The following is a 17,797-nucleotide window of genomic DNA, read 5'->3' on the forward strand; positions in this document are numbered from 1 at the left end:
AAGATTCGGATGAATCCTTTGGTATGGCACTGATCAAACCAAGATAAATATAGTGGGCCCTTCCGACATGATACATGATATTACGTGACTTGCACATAGGTTTTCCTTAGATCCGGGCGCAGTTAACAGCTGAAACATAACTTTCTGACCATAACACGCACACCAGAGCCGCCCGTGACACATGACGCTATTAATGCGACTATGCTACGGAGAAGGTTCTCAGGAAGGCTATGATACCTCAGCAGTGCGGATATTCCTGCCATTATACAACGGAACAATACCATAATCAACATTCAGGTTCTGCCTGCAAATGCAGAGCAAAACGCGTCAACATGATCAGAACAAGAAGCGGTAAGTGCCCCCAGCTTCTCCATTACAGAAGTCGTTCCTACAACAAACATGCACAAAAGATATCTGATTGAAACTCCCTACCCACTCTAATATCCCTCTTTCCATTTCCAGAACAATCTATACGTACGCATGAAATACCGATACTAACCCCCAAACATTCTATCCCCAATCCCCAAACAACAAAAACCAATTCCACAAAAGTTCCCAGACCTTACACAAGCCCAAAGCCCTTCGAACTCCGTATAGCCAACATCATCTTCGCCTCCATAACCCCCCTATCTCTATACTCAGGCAAATACAACTTCCCAAAGCACGTCGAGCTACTCGGCAGCGCATGCGGCGCGCCTCCAATCCGCGCAATATGGAACGTGATGCTCTCGTACCCAGTAACCGGTACACGGTCTGACGCCGTGACGAACTCGAGTAGGTGTCTACAATCCTCTTGGCTGTATTTCTCGACAATTTCCCAGAAGGTCTGGATAGTGGGGTTAGTGACGCTGTATCCTTCTTCGTATTTTGCACAGCGTTTGAGGTCGGCGATGGAGATGTGCTGGGTTCCTTCGACGAGGGCGCGGAGGGTGGTCGGAGTGAAGAGGTGGAGGCTTTTGGGTTTGATGCAGGATAGGAAGCCTTTGAGGAAGGATTGGAGTTGAGGGGCGACAGAGTCGTGGGTTAGTGCGCGAATGTAATCGCGGATGTATTGGGTGCGGTTTTCGTTTGTTACCATGTCTGGTTCTTCGTCGGGACTTTCGTTGCCGAATGGGTGTTTGAGGTTGTGGTCAATTCTCTGGCCGTATACCTCGTAGCTGAAGACGTATTCGCGCATGAAGACGTCTTCGACGTCACCGTCACTCCAGGATAGTAGTTCTTGGAAGCTGTCTGCCAAAGCTGGCCAGCCGTCTCTAATATATTCCAAGGCGTCTTTATCAACAGCATGGGTATGACGTGAGCTTCCGCTAGTTTGGAGATATTCGTAAAGGGCCAGCGGGAATGTGACTGGAAGCGTGATGCCGTTGTATACAGCGAGGCTAAAAAGGATGCCAAGCATCTCAAATTTCCACAGCGGTTCGAGACTCTTGGGCTGAAACCAAGTCATTCTCGTTTGCGGGTCGATTGTGAACATGCCTTGTAAAGTTAGGTCATACCTTAATTCGACTAAATCCGCATGTACTTACCGTGCTGAGGCTTGAATGCCTCACTCAGAATTACGCGGAAGAACTCATACGTTACTCCGCCATGATCGACACCAATTTCTCCTTCACCATAGCCCATCTTTACTTTTAGTGGCTTGAGAAGCATTCTTTTATCTTGACCCCACAGTTGATCAAGCGTGTCTTTTAGTGGATCTTCTCGACTGACATCCAAGACGAGGTATTCGCTAAGGGTAACCTTCAGACGGCTCTTGATGACCCACCAATAGGGTTCTCGAAGGAATATCTTGAGTGATGCTTGCATCTGCTGATTGCGCATGGTGTGGTCATAGTGCTTCATCATTTCTGAGAAGTTGATTGTGCGAAAGTAGGCGACCAGATGTTGGGCAGAGAATAGGCAAGTATACTGCAAAATGTGTAGGGTGTTTGGCTTTTCCTTCCATGCGACGAATGCCGCAGGCTCGCTCACCGCATTAAGACGCTCGTTTAGTATAGGCATTTCAAACATATTGCGGCGCAAGTTGAGAGACTGGTATTTCAAATCTGGGAGTGTTAGCTTGCCCTATGAACTAGATATCGATGGCTTACGAAGTTTATCCAGCATGACCACGGCAGTACCAACACTGGTCCATTTGTTGATCTCAGCCTTGCTATCCCATTCTTTGATTATGACGGTTCTCAGCCACTCTACGAATGTAGCTGTCACAGTCCACCCCGGATCACTCTCACTGTCTTGATCACGATTAAGTCTGCGCTTGTTTGCCAATGCAACACGCTCCACTACTTCCAAGTGATTGATAACAACATCCAAAAGTGACTCATTAGTAGTTGAAGATTCTTCATCGCCATTGCTCAGACTGTTGAGGATGTGTTCAAAGCAACATCGCGTTCCAATTGCGCGGCACAAGCGACTTGCAAGGCGTAACCCGGGCTCATATTCGAGCTCATCAATAATGTCCATATACGGGTCTGTGAAAGTATCGGTGTTAGGGACCGCATGGGGTACAATAATACCCCACGATCGCAACTTTCGGATTTGTGCCCACGTATGCGGCCAACCAATCGGCACCAGTGAGGTCAAAGCGTGTATGCATATCATGACAATATGAGCAGCCTCTTCAGTACTGAGGTAGCGTGGTCGAGTCTCTGATTTACTGTTGCTTTTTGCCTGTCCCGACAAACTGCTAGGAGAGGCGCTCTTGATGGATGGTCTCAGACGAGGGCTTTTGTGGAGGCTGAGTTCGGGAGGCGGTGCAAACAGAGCCTCCAGTGACAGGCATAAGCTATCGAAAATGAGAGCACCATTCCGGCGGTTCCAGTCTCGAAAAGAGATAACCAATCGATGCGAGTCAAGATGGGGAAGCGGCGAGTCTTTGAAGGCCGCGCTGCTCTCACGGAAAGAGGAGAGTAATGTTTCAGGGTCGCTCAGTGTGTAGAACAACGATCGATCAATAATGGGCTTTGTTCGTCGGTTCGGACGACGGCTGTCAAAATCTACGACATGATTGCAATCTGCAAGTCTTTTGTCTCGATTAGGGCGTATCTCTTCTTTGAGTTCATCTAGAATGCTGCAGCTCAGGCTAGACAAGACAGGTATACTGCGATCCATTTGGTTCGAGCTTGCAGAATTTCCGTTAGGACTCTCTAGTGCCTTTGGATTTTTTCTTGTATCGTTCGTAATGGCTGGGTTCGCCCCTCCAATCGTAAAACATTTTCTACCGGACTTTGAAATAGATAGCATGGTTGCAGCTGTCGCTCCTTCGGATGGAGTGCTCTCTGTATCTGTGTAGAATTGGCTTCGTGTTTTGCTATTTGGAGGGTGGTAAGGTATCCTATGGATATGTTGACCATTATGAACAACTTGAGCAGCTAGCTTGCCCGTTGCTGCCTTGTCATAGGCCCTTTGTGAATGTTCACATGTTGTGTGGGGCTTTGCATTCACATGTGCTAAACTGATATGTTCCTTTGCAGGCGTCAACTCCAAACTGGTGTTCGCGTCATGCCTGTTTGTCCTGGAGCTGTGTTCATTTTGGGGAGAGGCGTCATGGGAGGGATGTAGAGAAGCAAATATGGAGGCGGAAGTGGGTATTTGTTTGGTATAGGAATATATCATGGCGAGACTGTCGTACAAATTCTGACCAAGCGCCTTTGGATCCTTCCTAACCTGTTGTCTGCGCATGAGCTCGCCCATAGTGCTAACCTGCTCTTGTTGAGGTTGGTGACGGACATGCGTGTCGCCTTGGCCAGTCCCAATACGTTTATCTCCATGCTGACGTGCTTGCTGCTCTGATGGAACATGCACGACAGTGTCTTTTTCCAAACCACGTGTCGACTGTACTGAGCTACTGCCCAGCTGGAACGAAGATGGGGCTATGTTGAGGTCATGAGGACACAGCCCTCTCTGGGGGTCGTCTTGACTGGCAAGGTAGTGGGCAAGGGCGGTGGCAGTAAGGTGTGTAGGAGGACGGTGGGGCTTGGAGGCATTGCGCTTGTGGGACGAGAGGCAAGTGGGGGTAGTGCAGTAGGGGCTCTTACAGCCGTAGAGGATCTGGGACAGGTAGCTACCGTGGTCAGCGCATTGTCCCAAGGTGCACGAGCCGAGGGAGACTTACTGTCGCACAAGGTGCTGGAACTGGCGCTGGCGCTCCGCCTGGGAGCATTCCAAGACGCGACGAGGGTCTTGGACCTCTACGACATTGCTCAATCGGGTGCTGTCTAGGGCACGTGACGGATGCCTTGGCGGTTCTCCCAGCATTGCCGTGGATGATAAGGTTGGGCGGGAGAGGGTGGGCGGAGGGGTGTGTGGTTGCTCGGTTGCTTGCGACACGGCCATGTCATCGGCAGCTGCAACCATCTAAGCGCAAACAGAGAGTGAAGACGGTGGGCAGCAGTACTTTGGTGAATGGCATGGCGCGCTGGAGCGGTCACGTACTGAGCGTCTCATCTCAGACGAGCAGGTCTCGACAGGCCATAGGGCTGAGTAGCGGCCAGTGGGTTGGTCGCTCTTGCCATGCGGCTCTCACCCGCTGCAGGGATGCCATGTGCCCGCGGCTTGGCGCCACAGCTGATGTCATGGCCGTCCACTTCAATATTCGCCGCATCCCCCGTTGCTGCGCCCTTTCCACCAGTTCCGCCGTGACCAGCATTGCCCGCCGTGTCTGCATCTCAAACACCGCCTCTGGCACCCATTAATCAGCGCCGTATCATCCGGCTAGAGAATTTTGCCCCCCGGCCAGTCATAAAGGCCCTGACCTAACCGCGCTACCGTTTCCCACACTTACCCCCACCTGCTAAATCGCCTTTTATTTCTCCCCTCTCCTCTCCCCTCCCTCCGCCCCTCTGACTGCAATCACGCCCAAGCCCTGGACAACAGCAGCAGATATGGCGTCGCAAGTGCCTACCCAGGCGAATATCCAGTCCACGCATCCTTTTACCTGCAACACATGCCAGGTCGCCTTCCGGTCCAGCGAGTTGCAGCGGGCGCATATGCAAACCGACTGGCATCGCTACAACCTCAAGCGTCGCGTTGCCTCCCTCCCTCCTCTGTCCTCTGAAATCTTCACCGAGAAGGTCCTCGCCAACAAAGCCAGCGCTGCCGCCACTGCCGCCAAGGCTTCATTTGAAAAGTCGTGCTCCGCATGCCAGAAAACATACTTTAGCGAGAATGCCTACAACAATCATCTCAACAGCCAAAAGCACCGTATGAATGTGGCAAAATCCGCAAAGGGTGCGCACTTGGATGATGCCGCGTCCGTGACCGGGTCCATGGTCAGCTCTGCCTTTTCTCTCGGAGAGTCCATGGCTGAGTCCGAGGCTACTATCAATGGCGATGCCGATACTGAAATATCTGATCTCGCCCATGTTGTAAAGAAGACTACCCTCAACGGCGAGGCTCCCGCGTCAGAAGAGTCTGCTGGAACCCAAGACGACAAGAGCTCAGTCGCCGCCTCCACCAAGCCTGCTGCTGATCCTCTACTTGACTGCCTGTTCTGCAACTACAAGTCTCCCAATTTCCAGCTCAACGTCGCGCACATGAGCCGATTCCACGGCATGTTCATACCCGAGAAGGAATTCCTTGTCCAACCGGAGGAGCTGATCAAGTACCTGCATGAGAAGGTGCATGTCTACCACGAGTGCTTGAAGTGCCACAAAGTACTCCACACTGCCTCTGGCATCCAAACACACATGCGTGACCGCGGTCACTGCATGATTGCCTTCGAAACTGAATTAGAGCTTGTTGAGATTGGCGAGTTCTACGACTTCCGAAGTTCGTACCCAGACGCCGCCGACTTCAACGAGAGGGAACAGGAGGCCGAGGATTCAGACGACTCTTCGTCGACCACAGGAGGTGGAATCAAGCTTGGAGCGAGACGCGAGACTAAGACAACCACCGAAGACGATGCCGCCATGTCCAGCAATGCTGAAGAAGATGAGGGCTGGGAAACCGACAGTACCGTTTCGAGCGTGCCCACCGATGAAATCACAGCTGTCCCCATCGACCGCAGCCACCGCCACAAGTCCCTCAGCAAGTCCAAGCACCATAGCCATACTGACCCGCGTCCGCATCGCGCAGCAGATGGCTTCCACTCGCACGCCCACCACACGCCCCAAGCCGTCTACTACGACGATTATGAGCTGCACCTGCCCTCTGGCCGCACCGCCGGTCACCGATCTCTCAACAAGTACTACCGCCAGAACCTCCGCAACTACCCAGGCGTAGCCGAGCGTATGGAAGAAGCCCAGCGCCGTGCCATCCCAGGCGCCCTCCCTGCACCCGAAGACCAAGACGGCGACACTAACATGGACGCTGCCGATCAGCAAGTCCAACTCCGTGGCCGTGGCCATGACGTCAAGCGCCAGCTCATCTCATCCCGCAACAACGGGCTCCACGGCATGACGGGTGTGACAGATGCGAAGAAGAAGGAAGTCGAGGCTGTGGAGAAGAGGGATCGCCAGAAGGAGCAGCGCGCAAGGAACAGGTACCAAGCTGGCAATGAGCGGAGGAATAACCACCAGAAGCATTTCCGCGATCCACTGCTGCAGTAGTTGGTGTCGGTTTCCTTTGGGGGGGTCTGCGTTTTCGGCTTTTTTTCCTTTTGTTATGCGGGTTTCGTCACGAGTTATGAGCATGATTGGCGTTTGTGATGGACTCTTGTTTTCTTTTCTTTTCTGTTTTCCCAGTGCAGATGTGGGGAGGAGAGATGGTGAGAGATGGTGAGGGTGAGAGAGCTGTATAGACTAGCTACCTGGCCAGTTGGGCAGAAGGAACTAGGTGGAGTGTGTAGCTCATATTGCCAGTGCTGTTAGAGCATTCTTGCTCCCCCCTTTGGGAGGTTTCGGTATCAGCATTTGAATCTTGAGAATTGTTTTTGGGACTTTTTTTTCCTAATCATGTTTATGTGTATGCGATGAATAAGTGTTGATTGTATCGAGTCACGAGTCTTACTATAGAGGAGACAAGTACATTCACCTTTACCTGCACTGTCTGATGGACAACTAGCTGGACGAGTGACTAAAGCCAGAGAGATCTACGAGATGAATTAAAGCTTCATGAATTGGATGGTTGATCTACTGTACAAGGAGTTCTTCATGTTATACCCAGAACTGGACGATAATTTTCTGCCCAAGAGTTACTAGTAATCCCCTGCACTGGTACACCATGAGCAACCAAGATGCGATTGAAGCAATTTCTAGCATTAAGAAAAGTCTATTCGATACGCTGGAGGATCTTCTTAACTATGTTTGTATACGTTTTGCGCGTCGATAGTCCAAGTTGATGATATAGCGAATGGCATCTATAGTCAGCGATGTCTTGGCAAAGACACCGAACAAAGTCCTCTAAAGTTGGACCACCATGTTTTTACGATTTTACAATCGTCTTTTTTCACGTTTATAATTCTACCATCTGCCTCTGTCAGGTGTGCAATAACAATTATTGTTGCGATATGTAAGCCTGAGTGGTCCAAATTTGGGCCTATCTGTCAGCGTTAGGATATTTCCGCACCATGGTAGTTCTCTCCAAGGATGCTATTTTCGATTACGTTCCTTTCTTGCATAGAGATTTGGGAAGCCTGAATTAAAGTCTAGCTTCGCGAATATTCGATAGAAGTAGGGCAATCTCCATAATATGAAGCTGCTTCGTAAGTATGGGGGCAAACGAAGTGCCCAAGATTTGTTCTTATCTTCAATATCAACATCAGCCTTGTTAAAAATGAGTAGTAGTTTAACTGTGTCAGTGTAACGGAGATGTTCCGCCCGGATCAATGGCGTCCACTTGTCATCACCCCCTTGCTTTTGTGTCAATCTTCCCAGCCTACAGTAGCTCAAGCTCGATTTCGACGGTAGCTGCTTCCACATAATGGACCCATCCCCCATACTAGATAGTCCATTAGAATTCATACCTAGTCAATCTGCTCTGAAATGTTTCAGACCTACCTCTGCTCTTGCCCAAAGAACCACGAGATGTCCTGGTTCTAATAGATCCAGAAACCCTTTGCCTTCACCTAGCGCTCTCGGATCCTGCACCACAGTATCGACGCTCCTTCTCCACTCATTCCTGTAGTCCTGGAATTCTCTTTGTGCCGTGATGTTGTTGCATACTCTCCAAGTGAACTCACCATTGTCACTGTAAACAAAATCCCAACCTTTCTCGTTGAGCATCTCTCTTGCAGATTCAGCGTTTCGGAAAGGCTCTGACAATTTCTCATCGTCTTCGAGCGCTGTGAAGTTTCCAGAACTCGCTACCCTGTCCGTCAAAGGGCGTAAGATACTAGCCTCGAACCACGTATGACTGTTGTTGAAAGTTCCTTCTCCTCCCCATGAAACCCAACCTTGATCTGCCGCTCTCGTCTGGAAAACTATACGTCTTGGGCGCATCTTGACGAACTCACTCGGCGGATAGGGGATCGGATCAGTACTGAGGTACAAGCCTGCAACGCTAGGATGAGAGAAATCGCTCGCGTGGTATGTGCGTTCATCGACTCTGCGCTTGACCCACCAGGGGCTATATCCAGAACTGGCAATCGGATTTGCAAGCTCATTTGGAAGTATTTGTTGCAGCATATGGCGAACTTGCCATGCTGCGGTGACTGTGGCATGAAAATTGCTAGTGTAAGGTAGTAACGTGACCGTCTCGGAGCTTGCAGAAGAGCTGAAGTCAAGATTTGGCGGAACAGCATATTCCTGGATTCTGAACATGCTTTTGATATCTTCAGGCGACTTGCCTCTGATCCTATTCGAAGCTACGTCTTGAGATTGTTCAAGAAGAGCCTTGATATCAAGGTAATTTGATGCCTATGGGCCATTAATGAGCAACTTAAATGATCACTGTAAGCATGATTGATAGGCCAAACTAAGTACCTTTATGATTTTGATTAACATGCTGTTGTCGATCTGTTCCATTTGCTCATCCATGTGAGTCCACGGACCTGTTTCTCTAGCTGGATCAGGAGCCACGCGCTGCCTGCACCACTCAAGCACCTTTTGCAATACCTGGCTGTCAACCTGCCGACTACATGAGCAAACGACTTCTCATACACTACGAGCAACTAAACATACTTCCGTAATCGGGACATTGGTGCCTTGAGGTATCTCATCGTCAGAATCGACTGCGATGTCTCGAAGAAGATCTTTGATAAGAGCAGAATGCTCAGCAACCCGCCTCTCTGAGACTCGCTATTAGAGTTCGATGCAAAATGATATGGTGAGCTGGCATGTATGGTTACGTACCAACAACGAACTCAGTTCCATCACTTGCAGTGAGGGTCAAATTCTGGCCTGACATCTTTACTGGTACCTCTCACAACGGGCCAGTTGTTGTATAGCCACCTACTATCAATGTATCTTGAACAAGAAAAGGTTTCGGAAATATGACATGGACAGCAACCTGGTGCACGGTGTTAATAATTAGACAATCGACAGTAAAGGCACTTGTGCTGGTGGGCTGTGCACAGCTGCATCTCATTGTTGCATTACTAGCTCCTTAAAAGAAGGTGTGACGTGGTGAGTCTAACACCATACCCCACTCTCAGAGTGACATCATAGCTGAGAGATTATATCTGGTTGCCATGACACTTACGTAGATTCTGCTGCTTAGCTGAGAGCTGGCGGGGTACTAGACGGGCGCTGGCCACCCACATAATATATTTTGTTAACGAATCGCTGTTCTGTTTCCTCACGCAATGTCCTGATTCTTCACAGATAGTTTAGTGAGCAATCCACCAGCGCTCCTCAACGCTCTTGAGCTTGTGGCATCCTGTGACAGATAACAATGACGTCTCTTAGCTTCTAATAGTATTTCGAGCGTCTAAAAAAGAATACAGGTTCGCATCTCAGTCACGTTAAATATTTGTGTTCGAAGTCATGGCAGACTAGGCTGGAGTAAAAGGTGTCGCTGAACATTTCAAGACGGCTCCCGCATCCGCGACGCCTGTTTACGCGTGCCAACCATAGAAAGCAGCCTATGTATAGAGGGGTAAAGACAAAGGTCTACGAGTAGTCCTGACTACATTAAAAACAGTGTTGTCGCTATAAGAAATGCAACACTGTTTTGACGAATTGCGCGAGGCCAGGAGCTACTCATGCGGGGTCCACTGCGCAGGCAGTTGTGGTCTAACTAGGCAATCTGCGCGACAGTAGTAGCAGCTCCGACACGAGCGGCTAGCTAATCGGGATGGGACAAGGCAGCAAGTATGGCGATACGGAGAAACAAATCGTATTTAGCAATTATTCGTCTTTAGTGATGTTAAAGCAGGGCTGGCCCAGTAGGACCTGTAATACTGCCGAGCGGTCCGGGCCGCCAGGCGCCGTTGTTGTTTGCGTTTTCAAGATCGCGAAAACATGATAAAAAATTTGTTTTGACTTTACGGTAGTTCTCCAATGGCTGTATAAAATGATTTTTGCTCCCAAAATAGTGCAGTAGTCAAACAAGGAGAAATTAAGAAAGCTTCTTCAGCGCTAAAACCTGGAAACTCCTTGCTACGTCTCCAACGTTTAAAGAAAATTGGATCTAAATGTAGAATAGGTCCTCAAAGTCGGTGAATTGTACAAGATGATCCTTCTTGAAACATAAAGCGGGGTTGATGCGGGTGATAGAGTCGGGATCGGTCTTGTCGTAAGCAGGCAGAAGCGAAATGTTTTTGTAACCAAACCATATCATGTCTTCGTATTTTCCCTTTAGTCTACTAGGAGTACTCGTTGTATGGACAAAAGTTCCGAATGGTAGAGAGCTGCGCGATCTTGGAAATATGAAGAAAAAATACATGTCATGCCAGCTGGCCGGACCAACGATTGAGTATACTGCCCCCAACTCCAATATCAAGCAGTCACACCCCTTGACACAAGCTATCCGTCACATGAACAAGAAGAAGTGGATTAGACTGCTAGAGCTCGCAGAGATCCGAGGCATGGAACCATACCAAACCGCCATAAAGGCTGCGGGCCTGGGCGAAGGTGAAGCACAAGTATACGTGCAGGCATCGAAGATTGCCAACGTCCTCTATGAAGAAGCGGATCACGACGCAGTTGGCCTCGAGGTCGTCGCGCGCATGAAAGAGATCAAGCCCGACCTTAAATGTTTTCACTAAGCCAAACACTACTAAGGCATGAAGGCATGGGCACTTCGGCAGAGAGGCACAAGGGAATCTGACGATGGATTTAAGTGTGGACTTTGATCATGGGTTTTTGGTACATATCATTGTCGGTATACCTTGCAAAAAAAAAGACTGAGCTACGCAAGACATTCAAATCGAGTTCATTGATCATCACACTATAAACTCTTTTCGCAACTTCCCTATCCATCACGATGACTCAGACATTACAACAAGAGGGTCGGGTACGATGAAAGATCGTTGGTTTCTTGTGCATCGCGAGGAACCCTAAAGGCGAAGCCCGATGCTGCATTGTAGATACCTTAAGCCTGTGGTAATGTATTATTAGACTACGTGGAAGAAGATGATGATCTCGCGTTAAAAAACCTTGTGTGAAGATTTGAAAGTGACTATGAAAAAGGTTTTGCGGAGGCTGAAGATATCAGTTGCGGTGCGGCTGCCAGGAATTTGTTGCCAGATGGAGAGCTGTATGAAATTTGTGTATACGTGAGATTGGGACTGGCGGTTAGCAAGATAATTCGGGCCCCTAGGTTGCGATCTTGTGATGCGTTTGATGTAAGATCGAGTGAAGATTTAATCGTGGCAGGCAAGCCATCTTCGTTGTCTGCGTGCATATCTCACACTACGTTTGGTTCGAGAGAAGACGATTTGTCGCAGGGGTGAAACTGGTGACGATACTGAAGTTGTTGCTGTAGTTGCTGCGTAGTGGCCAATGTGGATTTGGGGTTGTGTGGGGTTTGCTGTGACGCTGATACCGCTTGTTATGACGATCTGCGAAAAGGTCAGCTTACTACTGTGTAGAATCCTTTTTGCGGACAATTCAGATGCCCCACTTCGAAGCCAACAACACTGAATAGATCCAGCGGTGACAGATACTACAGTTCTAGATCACGCTGTAAGAATATTGCCCCGGTTGTCGTCCGGCTATACAGTGATCGAATTCTCTTCATCTACCCCCTTGATACCCTTCCGATTCTCGAACAACATGGTGACACCCCTTTGATCTTGGCGGCGCCTAACAAGGCACCATGTCTACCACAATTGATAATAAACGGATACTACGAGAGTCATGATGAAAGCACTAGTACTAGAACTGCGAAAGAACTGAAAGGCCTGTATTGGTAGATGCGATACGGCATCACTTCTGCAGAAATCCCGGATCAGAACCGAGACGCGAACGAAAGGTAACCTGCCTCATATGGAAATCCAGTAGTTTGATCCACATACATGCGTTGGAACGGGTGGAACTGATGTCTGCGATCCGAATTGAATGCGTGACATCGAAGTCAGGAGGATCAAACGTCTATGATGCCGCAAGAGATGTGAAGGCTGCCAAGATAAAGGACCGCGCGACCGACTGGAGATAAGTAGGGGGTACCGAGGTATCCAACTGCGCCAGCCAAGAAGGCCGAAGATTGATGGATTATGAAGGCTCAAAGATGTTTTTCGCCCCGCGTCGGATGCTTATGTAGAGCCGATTAGGTTCGGAAGCTTAATGAAGTAACGCGATGACCATAAACGCGGCACGGTACGGCTAGATCGTGGTCTGTTACCCGTTTTTACATTGTGTAATTGTACCTTGTTGTTAGTAACGTCTGTCTACATCAGCAAAGTGGGTCTTCTGTTTAGGATGCTGGACGTGCAAGAAAGGAGAATTGCCCCTTATCCCAGCCTCGCCGAAGACGAATTCCATGCGCAAAAGATATTCTTCTTCACTAATCCGGGACTATGGCTCACGCTATGGAGCGTCGAATTCTCCCTGTTAGCCTTCTACAAGAGAATCATGGCTGGCATCAAGTCGTACGAAAATTGTTGGTGGGCAGTCCTATGTTATTGTGTGATTGTGAGTTTCAATCCTTTTCGATACGCACTTTGTCGGCCATGAACTAACATGAGAAAACAGTCTTTTATTGTAGTGATTGTCTTGCATATCACTGCTTGTGGACCAAGTCCTTCATTCTGGTTTGATCAAGATGGCTGTGGCGCTGATGATGGTCGGCGGCCCTTGATCAGTTTTCGGGCAGGCTTCACATCCGACCTTACAACAGATATTATGAGTAAGTTCATTCTGCTCTCAATGCTCTCAAGTAATGCTAATCGTTCTTTAGTCATGATCCTTTCCATTGGTGTCATAAGAAATCTCCGTATACCATTGATGCGCAAGTTGCAAATATGCACTCTGCTTGGGCTGGGTCTCTTGGTCGTCATTGCCAGTATCGTCCGTATGATTCAGGTCGGCACAACTATCAGCCCAAAAAGAATGACGTCGGTCGGGACGTGGCTTGCGTTGTGGAGCATAGTCGAATCGTCTGTTGTTGTTATCGTCGGCTGTGGTCCAGGACTATATCGAAAGGCGAAGTCCGTCTCCAGCAACACTCCATCATACGCATACAATAGCCGCGGTTACATCAGAACGTCGGACAGCAGAAAGGCAAACGCTGAAAAACACCCAGAAGAGCTGTACGGACTAACAATAAAGACGGAAATTTCTGGCCGTTCTAGTGAAGGAAGTAAGGAGGATCTGATAGAGAATCATGGGGCTGGCAAGATCACAGTAACAAAATCGGTTATAGCTGATTGAATGAAATGAAAATGCGTGCATCTTCACATCTGATAGAATTGGAACCCCAGAGCAACTAGCAATAGTCATTCAGGATCGGGGTTTGGCACAACGAGTTATTCCTGATGACCAGAGATGTCGGTAAACGTACCAGCCTCAAAGCTAAATATGCCATGTTGGTCCAGAAATTTCTGCTGTGCTCGCGGGCGGTGATCCTGCTGTGCTTGGAGGGTATTGTCTATCACGATGATAGGGCAACCGCTTTGCAGTTCTGCCAACTGTGAGGAGACAGACGATCACCAAATAAGTCGCCAAGGTTGCTGCCGACCAACGCCGATCCACTGCTCGTGTCTCAATATTGATCAGACATTCCATATCATCCCCTGGCTTGCCAATCCCACAATTGTTGAAACAAATCGATCTCGTGAACTTCGGCCGAAGGATGCTTGTTCATTCTCGGAAAATACCCTCGACACGACTGGGATAACATGAATCGCAATTGGCTTCAAGAGTGATCTTTCAATCTTTGATAATAACCCTTTGTATGTATACATCAACTTCAAGATGAATAGCGTGTTAGTAATGCTTCGGGTTTTCTTGATATCACCTGAATTTGACCTTGAGGCCATACAAAGAAATGTTTGGATCGTCCCAGGTTGCCTTACCCAAAGCAGACAATAGCAAAGTCCGAGACAAAAAAATGGCTAGGAAAACTTCGCGAAGTTGTTTCGCAACTGGAGAACAGGTTGCGTGTATTCTCCCACATATTGTATAAGCAGCGGCGAGGACCCATTAGTGTCGGACAGCCACAACCCAGTATAGCCACAGTGCATGTAATATACATATATAGTCGAAGGTCCCACCTATTTGCCTCCAACTCTTTTGTTCTTGAGCTTGATCGTCTCTCCGTTAACAAAGATACCCTTACCCTTGTAAGGCTCTGGTTTTCTCCAATTCCTGATCTCTGCTGCAAACTGCATGACGACCTCTTTCTCAGGACCCTCTAGTAGTAAGCGTGTCGGCTGTGGTGTGCTGGCAGTAACGCCCTTGGGTATGCCCAGCTCGACTGGGTGAGAGTATCCGACCTTCAGATTGATGAACTTTTGGCCGGGGTATTCTGAATCGACGGTAGTTGCGCTGTCCTCAACCGAGGCACGAAATCCAACACCGACGAAGCGGAGAATAGCGCTATGGCCTTCACTCACACCAAGAATATGATTCTGGAGGTATGCGCGGGTGGTGCCTGTTCATGCATTAGCAATTGAGGGAGTTTGGGAAAGGTACAGCACTCGTACCCCACATAGCTCTTTGCTTTGCATCTGTAGCATCCTCAATGGAGAGTGTGGGACCATTTGGGTTCGCATCTTGGTTGATATTGATGTATGGAGGGATATCCATAGAAAGTTCACCGAGCGGACCTTTGATATGTACTGTAGACATGGCCTGTATACGTGATCCCTTATCTCTTGCTGAAGGCGCGTTCACCTTGAAGGTGACGCCCTGGGGTATCGAGAGCGGCGCAGAGCCGATCTTGGACTGACATGGTGCGGTGCTGGTAAAACTCCTTTGCTGTGATGGTCTCGAGAATGCGGGTAATAGAAAAGTCGGTATCGCGTCAGCGGGCTGAATCGGTGCCTTTGCAAGGCTTCGGGCGCACCGTTGTCGGACTGGGGTGAACATCTTGTATCACTGCTGGTAATAACTCCCGCGAGAATTTCGGGAATCCGCAACTTATTGCTGACTCATCCAATCCTCAAGTCTCGTGATAGCGCGTCATTGGCGGGTCTGATTGGCTCGCTCGTCAGCGCCTTCCTCTTCTCATCTCATCTGGGAACACCACAAAACTCGCATTTCTCTTCTGCAAAGAATGCTGTACATTACAACAGCCAATGCCGGCGGTTGGTTTGAACTACATGGTCTCATCTTCTGACCAAAGCGGTTCGCTCTCTCACTGCCCAAAGGCCCTCCTACTGCAGACTTGCTCTCACCCAGATATCACACAAAATCTTGTTACTTTGGTACGCCGACTGCCAATCCTCTCCACTCTCTCATTATTTAGGAGGCAACTGAGTACACCACTGGGGTCTTTCGTGGTATATGCTGTCTCTCGCCCTCCTTACTCTCATTCCTTCTATTTTGGTCGTGCACTGTTTCGCTCATGATTTTGCCGTCATTTCCACTACTATGACTACCCAACAACAAAATCAGTTTCTTAATCTTTGGGGTAGGGTCACTTTTGCGAAGCTGTTGGTTTTAGGCATTTCCTTCCTTCCAAAAGCACTTGCCTACTATCACTCCCCGCTAGCAGACGCAGCACCTACTATCAATGTCAATTCGCTTTTCCAACACACAACATCCAGGAACCAAAAGGTAATCACACAAGCTATTGGGATCGTATCCTCCATGCAGAATGCACCCACATGCACCCAGATGGCCGCTTCGCACCTGATGAACGAATGCAAACTACTGGAGCATGCGCCAGAGTTTACGAAAAGTCGACCGGAAGCATATCTTGATAAAGTCAAAATTGAATACGCAGCCAAGCTAGCTGTGTGTGAACTCCTAAGCGCTCAGCCAGTCAATTCGGTTGCGCCGCCATATTGCGACATACTCGTTCCAGCTGCTAAGCATTGTGACAAAGGCGGTAGCTGGTGGCATGCTCAACCAGCGATGGTATCTGAAGACAAGCAGTGCTACCCTGATTTCAAGGAATACCAGTATATGCAATGTCTCAAGAGCCTTCAGTCAACGCCTCAGTACTGGACATCCTTCAGCAATGCTCGTCAGAATGCAATTGTCATGTGCCAGGCAAGCAGAGACGCCATTGAACGAGAAAACCACTTGGAAGTTTTCAAAAACCTAACCAAGGTTATTGGTGGTGTGACTGAAAATATGCACAAAACAACAGCAGAATACGAATTTCTGATTCGTGAACAGAGACGGTACGCCGAGGAGGTCCAAAACTCTCACCAAGAGCTTAGAGAAGACATCCAAGCGGTTCGGACAACAGCAGTTGCAACAGTGGAGGCGATAGATGAAAAATTCCATACCTTTATGGAGTCCTCGATCTCGACCCTCATAGCAGCCTTGGCTAACAGTCAAAGTAAAGAGATTGATGAGATACATGAGAGGATGCAAGCGTTCTCGCAAGACTTGGTGTTAGAGAGCTCACAGCTTGCTAAGTACTTCACCGATCAGCTGCAGCAATACCACGAAGGTGCTCTGTCTAGTCTACAATCCAATCACGAGGCGCAGGTACGCAGCTACGAGGTCCTGTCAAACCACATGGGTGTTACCCAAGACACTATCAACAAAACAAACCAAGCTGCCGACCGCTCTCTCTCCAAAGTCGACAGCATCGCCCAGCGACTTGATATCTTTGAATCGCAAACCAAGTACATTGCCGAGGGCTTTGCGTTCCTTAGTTCCATGCCAGCGCTCGTCAAATCGCTTGTACACAGAGTAGTGGCTACAGCTGGCACCATCTTCACTTTTTTTGTTCTCTTCAAACTGAACATGAGACTCGCTATATACGCCGTTGGCGCATGTAGTTGGGCTTTCCTATTCTACGCAAGCGGTGTCTTGCACTGGCTTGCATCGCCATCTTCACACACGGACGATGCTGAAGCCTTCAATCCGCTCGATATCCTTGACAACATGTCATCGTGGCAAAAGGTCGCAGGTGCGCTATTGATATTGTGGCTAAGCGCATATCCCACTTGCTTGCTCAATATCTACCTTGGCACCTTCGTTACCACGGCGCTTCAACGACTTGCAGGACTAATCTGGTTGGACGAGTACAGCAATGAAGGTGGTACTGGGTATCTACCCAGCATCGAAATCCCTGCACCAGTAGCAAATGTTACACCCAAAGGCAGCACTGGAGGCACCTGGCGGTCGCACTGGCAGGGTTAGAATTTCAAGGATTCTGGTTGATTCACTTCTGCCATTCAGAATTCATCTGAGCGACATAAAATATCAGCAGCTTTTGTCATTTTGAAGAGCATATCTAGGGCAATCGAAGGCAAAGGGGAATGCATATTTACTACCACTTTATGACGAGGAACAAAAAGCACGGGTTAGGCAGGGAGCATCTTTTTTTCTTTAACAAGTATCTTCAAGGACAG

The 17,797-nt window shown here is 48.8% G+C and overlaps 7 protein-coding genes across 7 annotated transcripts; 4 read left to right on the top strand and 3 right to left on the bottom strand.

Moving 5' to 3' along the window:
* Nucleotides 1–562: 562 nt before the first annotated feature.
* On the bottom strand, nucleotides 563–4,257 carry PSV08DRAFT_230179 (uncharacterized protein; the record flags this gene model as incomplete). Its single annotated transcript, XM_014225376.1, has 4 exons — nucleotides 563–1,476; nucleotides 1,527–2,045; nucleotides 2,091–4,063; nucleotides 4,115–4,257. 4 exons carry the CDS (start codon nucleotides 4,255–4,257, stop codon nucleotides 563–565), a joined length of 3,549 nt encoding a protein of 1,182 aa, XP_014080851.1.
* A 534-nt stretch (nucleotides 4,258–4,791) lies between these two features.
* Nucleotides 4,792–6,877, top strand: PSV08DRAFT_230182 (C2H2 type zinc-finger-domain-containing protein). The gene has a single exon (XM_014225377.2). It carries the CDS (start codon nucleotides 4,884–4,886, stop codon nucleotides 6,546–6,548), a length of 1,665 nt encoding a protein of 554 aa, XP_014080852.1. The 5' UTR covers nucleotides 4,792–4,883; the 3' UTR covers nucleotides 6,549–6,877.
* A 774-nt stretch (nucleotides 6,878–7,651) lies between these two features.
* PSV08DRAFT_15808 (uncharacterized protein) lies at nucleotides 7,652–9,447 on the bottom strand. The gene is made up of 5 exons (XM_014225378.2): nucleotides 9,231–9,447; nucleotides 9,060–9,166; nucleotides 8,862–9,005; nucleotides 7,938–8,795; nucleotides 7,652–7,878 (listed from the first exon to the last, which is right to left on the bottom strand). Exons 1-5 carry the CDS (start codon nucleotides 9,283–9,285, stop codon nucleotides 7,816–7,818), a joined length of 1,227 nt encoding a protein of 408 aa, XP_014080853.1. The 5' UTR covers nucleotides 9,286–9,447; the 3' UTR covers nucleotides 7,652–7,815.
* A 1,210-nt stretch (nucleotides 9,448–10,657) lies between these two features.
* On the top strand, nucleotides 10,658–11,086 carry PSV08DRAFT_380975 (uncharacterized protein; the record flags this gene model as incomplete). Its single annotated transcript, XM_014225379.1, has 1 exon — nucleotides 10,658–11,086. One exon carries the CDS (start codon nucleotides 10,658–10,660, stop codon nucleotides 11,084–11,086), a length of 429 nt encoding a protein of 142 aa, XP_014080854.1.
* Nucleotides 11,087–12,549: 1,463 nt separating this feature from the next.
* On the top strand, nucleotides 12,550–13,691 carry PSV08DRAFT_374185 (uncharacterized protein; the record flags this gene model as incomplete). Its single annotated transcript, XM_014225380.2, has 4 exons — nucleotides 12,550–12,565; nucleotides 12,700–12,953; nucleotides 13,014–13,167; nucleotides 13,219–13,691. 4 exons carry the CDS (start codon nucleotides 12,550–12,552, stop codon nucleotides 13,689–13,691), a joined length of 897 nt encoding a protein of 298 aa, XP_014080855.2.
* Nucleotides 13,692–14,500: 809 nt separating this feature from the next.
* On the bottom strand, nucleotides 14,501–15,367 carry PSV08DRAFT_209461 (mitochondrial 54S ribosomal protein uL6m). The gene is made up of 2 exons (XM_014225381.1): nucleotides 14,966–15,367; nucleotides 14,501–14,913 (listed from the first exon to the last, which is right to left on the bottom strand). The coding sequence occupies exons 1-2, from the start codon at nucleotides 15,348–15,350 to the stop codon at nucleotides 14,534–14,536; spliced, it is 765 nt and encodes a 254-aa protein (XP_014080856.1). The 5' UTR covers nucleotides 15,351–15,367; the 3' UTR covers nucleotides 14,501–14,533.
* A 487-nt stretch (nucleotides 15,368–15,854) lies between these two features.
* PSV08DRAFT_230191 (uncharacterized protein) lies at nucleotides 15,855–17,585 on the top strand (the record flags this gene model as incomplete). The annotated part of the gene is made up of 1 exon (XM_014225382.1): nucleotides 15,855–17,585. The coding sequence occupies one exon, from the start codon at nucleotides 15,855–15,857 to the stop codon at nucleotides 17,583–17,585; it is 1,731 nt and encodes a 576-aa protein (XP_014080857.1).
* Between the last annotated feature and the right edge of the window lie 212 nt (nucleotides 17,586–17,797).

The sequence above is a fragment of the Bipolaris maydis genome (genome assembly GCF_028858645.1).
Source record: "Bipolaris maydis strain C4 unplaced genomic scaffold PSV08scaffold_15, whole genome shotgun sequence".
Taxonomy (NCBI): Eukaryota; Fungi; Ascomycota; class Dothideomycetes; order Pleosporales; family Pleosporaceae; genus Bipolaris; species Bipolaris maydis.